Raw genomic sequence first — 5,758 nt, 5'->3', positions numbered from 1 at the left:
TCCTCATTTTTTTATGCGTACATCTCCTTGTCATGCATATCTTTCTGATCTGCATGAGTCTCCCATCCCGTATGGCCAGCCGCTGTGGACTGTGCAGGTCAAAAGCATATGACATATGCATGCTTGAGGTGCCCTGTTGGTAGATCGTTTTTCCATCTAACAAAGTTCTGGTGCTCACACTGTGTAGTGAAGCTTCTAAAGCATGGACGGTTAGCTGCATGTGCGTTTCATTCACCTACTTTGCTTAGTTGCATCTTGTTGTCCACGTACGATAAAAAATTACATTCGTACAGGCCCCAAGAATTGTTTTACCCAATTAGAGTTAGCCATCAATGTAGTAAGGGATTGTCTCAAAATGATTGTTTTTCTTTTTCTCAAGAATGTTGTTGAAAGAGATGAGGGTTAAAAATAAGATGGGCGCTTCTTAATGCAGCAAAGATGGTGCAAAATGCTCTCGGCTTGTGAGACAACGCAACGTCAAAAGCCTGTTGAGACCTTGAGTATGCACACCGCCACATGGGGTCTCAGGCATGTCTAGGTAAACGTTTTCAACACCACGGGGGTCTCAGGCAGGGCGGCCCTTTTTCGCCGATGTTGTTCATCCTTGCTATGGAACCCATGCAGTGCAACTTGCACAAAGCCACTGATGAAGGGGTTCTATCTCAGATTGAGCAGCGCTCTGCCAATATCCTCGATGCAGATGATGCTCTCGGCAAAGGATAGGCTAAAGAAAGACGACAAACCTCCAGTCCAGGATCCAAGGCACCATCCTTCTGGTACTCATCCCCTCTAGGATCGACGGCTTCCCAGAGTACACTGGCCTCAAGCGCCCACTCCATCATGGTCGACCACACAGTGAACTTTTCGCGGTTGAATCGTGGATACTACGTTCTCACGAGAGCTACAATTTCTTTAACCGCACCAGAGTACCCTGCCAATTTCTTATTCTTGACTTTAGTTTACATATATGTTCATGTATTTGTCCATATGTGACTACAATTAGGCTCCAACTAGGCCAGTATATGTTCTCGTCCCGACTCCCCAATTCCCTCTTAAATACGGACTCTCATATTCCTACCCACAAGTAACATCGTGAGAAACAAGTGATAGCCGGGGAGAGAAAGAGAGAACTAAAGATGGATGCCACACAAAAGTTACAGCATATCTCACTGTGATAGTACATGGTTACCACTTACCAGCATGAAAACCTGAAACCTCATAGCAAGGATGCCTACCTACTAAATGGAAGAAGCAAACCAACCACAACGTACATACGTTGCAATCTGCTATCAATAAAGACTAAGTATGGATCCAATCCAACAGGAACATAGCTAAGCTAGCTAGCACAACCGATATATATACCGACCGACAATGAATGTGTCTGTCATATCATGTGCTGCGTGGCGGGCGGCACGATGGAGCCGTCGCTGCGGCCCTGCTGCCTCTGCAACTCCACGTTGGCGTGCCACCCGATGTCCATCACGAAGCCCCGGTTGCGGAGCTCGCGGTACTCCTGGCAGATGGCGCAGGACTCGAGCCAGCAAAAGTGGACGCAGCAGTCCGGGCAGGGGGTCTCCTGGAGCCCGTACTGGGCTCGCATCTTGGTGCGGTAGACACAGGAGTAGATCCACTGGCACTGCCACCCCGACAGCACCCCTATCGCCACGTACAGGGCCGCACCGGCGCCGGTTGACGTCGCCCCCTTGTCCAGGATCTCTGCCATCCGCCCCACCACGATGCACGGGCAGCACCACCCCAGCAAGCAGACGCCATAGTCGTCGGCGCAGTCGAACAAGCCCGTGGACCAGGGGGTGGTTCCGGGCTCCATGGTGGCTGGTGGCATGCTCGTTCCGGCCGACGGGCACGCCGAATGAACCTGTTCCTCCTATAGCTATCCGGCCACCGGTGGAGCGAGGGGCAAGCGGGTGGCCTCAGCTAGCGGGAGGGCCAAGACTCCTGTATATGTTGGTTCCCACGATTTATTAGCACTAAAAAAATTAGCGTGCACTATTATTAGCTGGACTCGCAAAAATAAGTGGCACATGATTTCCATGTTCCATCTCCCGATAAAAATAGTACGTACTATAAGGAAAAGAAAATACTCTGAAATGTGCCCCCCATGGGCTATGACAATAATAGGACAATTCCATGACCGACTTCATTTTCTTATGGTGAATTGGAGGGGCACCAAATTCGGGACGATGAGTAGTACGTCTGATGTGTGGACATGGCAGTGAGTCGTTATTTCATGCCTTCATACAGTGTGATCGTGCGCTGTTATTTTCGAATGCTGCGAAGGAATTCTTTCAAGTCAAGTTGCCTAAACTTCATCCAGCCACTTGGAGTAGGGATTTGCTATAGCAGGCTATGCCAAATAGCGGCGGATCCCTCGCACTTTGGCCTCGCTATAGCGGGATCTGCCTCGTCTCATGTGGCCTTAGGGCCATTGATGCGCAGTGGATCCTACCCTTTGTCGTTGAGAGGGCTCATGCTTCATTTTAGGTTTTTTTGATCTGTTTCGTGTTTGTATCCTGCTCAGGAAGACAAGACAACGGCATCTAAAAACTAACTATCAGGAATGCCAATAAAATTAGTTGCCTCATTACACGGAGGTGATGTCAACACACTACTTTGGGCAAATCCTTATGCCCACGCCCTAACAACCCTTCACGTGTTGGAGCTCTACTGCCTTCTTTTCTTCTCTGCCCTAATTCTCTATCAGAGTTTCCGGTGGTTGCCTCCGCCTGCCAGGTAATGAACATGCAACCAAATGATTCAAAAGAAATGTGTATTACAATATATATGCCCGACCAACATATGAACAATCCCGACAACAAGATATGTATCTGAGACAAACACAATGCCACTTGTAGTTCAACAAGAAACAAGAAACCCTCTTAATTAAGATATAAGCTACAAATAGGAGTGTTCCCATGAGAACTACGAAGGGATCCCCAACAAGGCCTCTATTAAATTTTCCTTGAAATCGCCCTACCCCTTTGTTGTTGTTCATTTCTTTATTTGTCTTGGATACCATGGGAGAGATCCCGAAGCGGAGTACCAGAGAGAAAAAGACATCGAATGCTTATAAGAGCTCAAGGAAGGACGAACGGGGACATCATCGAAGTATGTCTTCTCCAAGGTAGAGGATCTCAACCTTGAGGAGCTAGGAGCATTTCCAATTTCTCCCGCAAGTACAGACAAAAATTTCACATCGGTTTTGATATGAGCATACCGGCGCATGCATGTGGGCCACCACCATGATATCCATTATGGCGTTATCACTATCTCAATAAATATACTTCTCATCCCAAATCAATCTAGATTGTGTCCACTTTGATTGTGCCAACGACAGTGAGGAGGTCGTCTGTGAGTAGGGTCAACGATAAGGCGAAGATGGAAAGGATTGAGTAGGGTCTACTCCCGCGAGTACAGACAAAAATTTCACATTGGTTTTGATATGAGCATACCGGCACATGTGGGCCACCACCATGATATCCATTATGGCATTATCACTATCTCAATAAATATACTTCTCATCCCAAATCAATCTAGATCGTGTCCACTTTGATTGTGCCAACGACAGTGAGGAGGTCGTCAGTGAGTAGGGTCAACAATGAGGCGAAGATGGAAAGGATTGTGTTGCTCAAAAGTAGAGGTGTCCCATTTAGGGACCACTTAGTAGTAGTGCAGGTCTTACACCCCTGCGCTACTGCCACCCCTGCGCAACTACTACTGCATAACCCGAGGGCACGACGGCGACCACTTAGTAGTAGCGCAGATTTTACAACCTTGCGCTAGTGCCACCCCTGCGCTACGACTATGCCTTACCTGTAGCGCACAGTTTGCACCCGCGCTACTACTAAGTAGCAGTAGCGTGGGTCAAATAAGGGGCGCCACTACTAAGTGGTTACCTATAGGGTTTTCCCTAATAGTGGATCTTCTTGATGATCTGGATGTTCATTGGAAGAAAGGCTTGTCAAAACTTCACAATATTCATTGTTGTGGTGGAAGACTTAATAAATTCACCTCACCCTTGAGGGAGGGTCACTCTCTAAGCAAGTTGTTGGGTCTGAGTGCCCCTTCTCTAGACAGCCAATTATCCTTGGGTATGTCCCTCGATTCGTTTGATAATGCATTGTGTCAAAGTATCCCATCTGTCCAACATGGCCCTCTGAATTTGTGTAGAATTATTACCCAAACTAGTTGAAAGGAAATTTTTCCTTGCAAAATATGCTGCTAGCTTAATGTTTGTGTAGATTGAATATCCAAACTAATTTTCAAGAACAGAACATTTGGCATATAATGCATAATTTATATTTGATCTTCCGAATCTTCTTATGTACACTACCTTTATTAAGTCATAATTACCTTATGTATTCCGTAACATATAACATGAGCGATAGGGGTAAATGGCACATGAATTGATCTATATCATTTATAATTAACCACCAGATCAATATATTTGTATCCCCCGCTTTATGTTATAAAGCAAACATCATCACATACATTCGGACAAACCGATACAACACACACCACCACCGCACACAACACACACCCAAGACATGATACAAAGGTGTCGGGCACCGTCCCCCAATGCCACCGCCTACCAAGCTAACCAAAGATGACGAAGGATAACCGCTTGGAGAGGACGGAGAACTCCATGAAGAAACGAGGAGGGGTGAGACGGACATGACTAAGCAGTGACTCCAAGACAGTGCCTCCTAGAAGGGGACGCCCACGGATATCCGCCACCGTCCGATCCGTATGTCAAGTCTTCACGTGGAGTCACATGCGAGGGGCCAAGAGCACCGCCACGGCGCCTTCATGAAGGATACGACATCCACGGCCGTCACTGCTGTCGACCAGTACAAGAACTGGGCAAGTGATGAACTCCGGCGCTCGCACCCCTCCGACATACCCTAGCTCTGCCAACCAGCCGCAACCAAGCCCCCCACAAGGTCATGGTTGCCCGCCCACACGCGAGACGTAGGCTCCGCCCACGGACGCCACGCCTCCCGTCGCCTGGGCCGCCGCCCAACATACATACACCCCCAAGATCATCCAAAAGGATCAGCTTTGGACCAAGGGGACACCCTAGACCGACAAACCACAGAATGTGCCCAGCCTTGAAGATCGCCGATGCTATAGCCGCCCGCACGCGTCCAGGGAAAGGCGGAGGTGGGTGAGCAGACGCATCCCGAGCAGCACACCCTTGTGCTGGTGACGGGAGCCCGAGCACGTCGGCGCCGCCCATCCCTCCAGCCCAATCTCTCCCACCAGACACACCACCATGCCGCCCCACCTCGGCGTCTAGTGCAGAGCCAGGCAAGGCCACCGACAAAGCCCCATCCACCGACAAGGCGGGCCTGTCAGGACCGCCACCAACCCCCGAGGAAGCTTACCGGGGAGTAAAACCGCGCTGTCGCCGCCATCCAGCCGGCGGGATGCCTGGAAACCATGCAGCCCGCCCACCTGCCACCGCCGCCGCGCCTCCACCCCCACCAGCCATGGCCACGGCAGAGGCGGACGCCCGCAGCTCGCGTCGCTGCCGTCCCGCACCACGGCCCAGATCTGGCCGCACACCGACAGGGCCAGCACCGCGCCCCACCACGCCTCAGCCCTTCACGCCGCCCCCCGCCCTGCTATTGCCGCCATGCTGCTGCTCGATCTTGGAACCCGCATCCGTCGGCCCGGGCGGGGGAAGGAGGAACACCCCGCCGCCTCCCGCGCTGGCAGGGCTTAGCCCACCAGCACG

General features: G+C 50.5%; 1 protein-coding gene across 1 annotated transcript; it reads right to left on the bottom strand.

The window, feature by feature from the left end:
• Positions 1-1,214: 1,214 nt before the first annotated feature.
• LOC123048380 (cell number regulator 2-like) lies at positions 1,215-1,937 on the bottom strand. Its single transcript, XM_044471495.1, has one exon. The coding sequence runs from the start codon at positions 1,841-1,843 to the stop codon at positions 1,385-1,387; it is 459 nt and encodes a 152-aa protein (XP_044327430.1). The 5' UTR covers positions 1,844-1,937; the 3' UTR covers positions 1,215-1,384.
• Positions 1,938-5,758: the final 3,821 nt, after the last annotated feature.

The sequence above is a fragment of the Triticum aestivum genome, chromosome 2D, assembly GCF_018294505.1.
Source record: "Triticum aestivum cultivar Chinese Spring chromosome 2D, IWGSC CS RefSeq v2.1, whole genome shotgun sequence".
NCBI lineage: Eukaryota > Viridiplantae > Streptophyta > Magnoliopsida > Poales > Poaceae > Triticum > Triticum aestivum.
This window is presented reverse-complemented; position numbering and strand designations above follow the sequence as displayed.

What these genes read in the sequence shown, in the direction of transcription:
- LOC123048380 (XM_044471495.1), bottom strand. Translation starts at nt 1,843, where the DNA reads ATGCCACCAGCCACCATGGAGCCCGGAACCACCCCCTGGTCCACGGGC.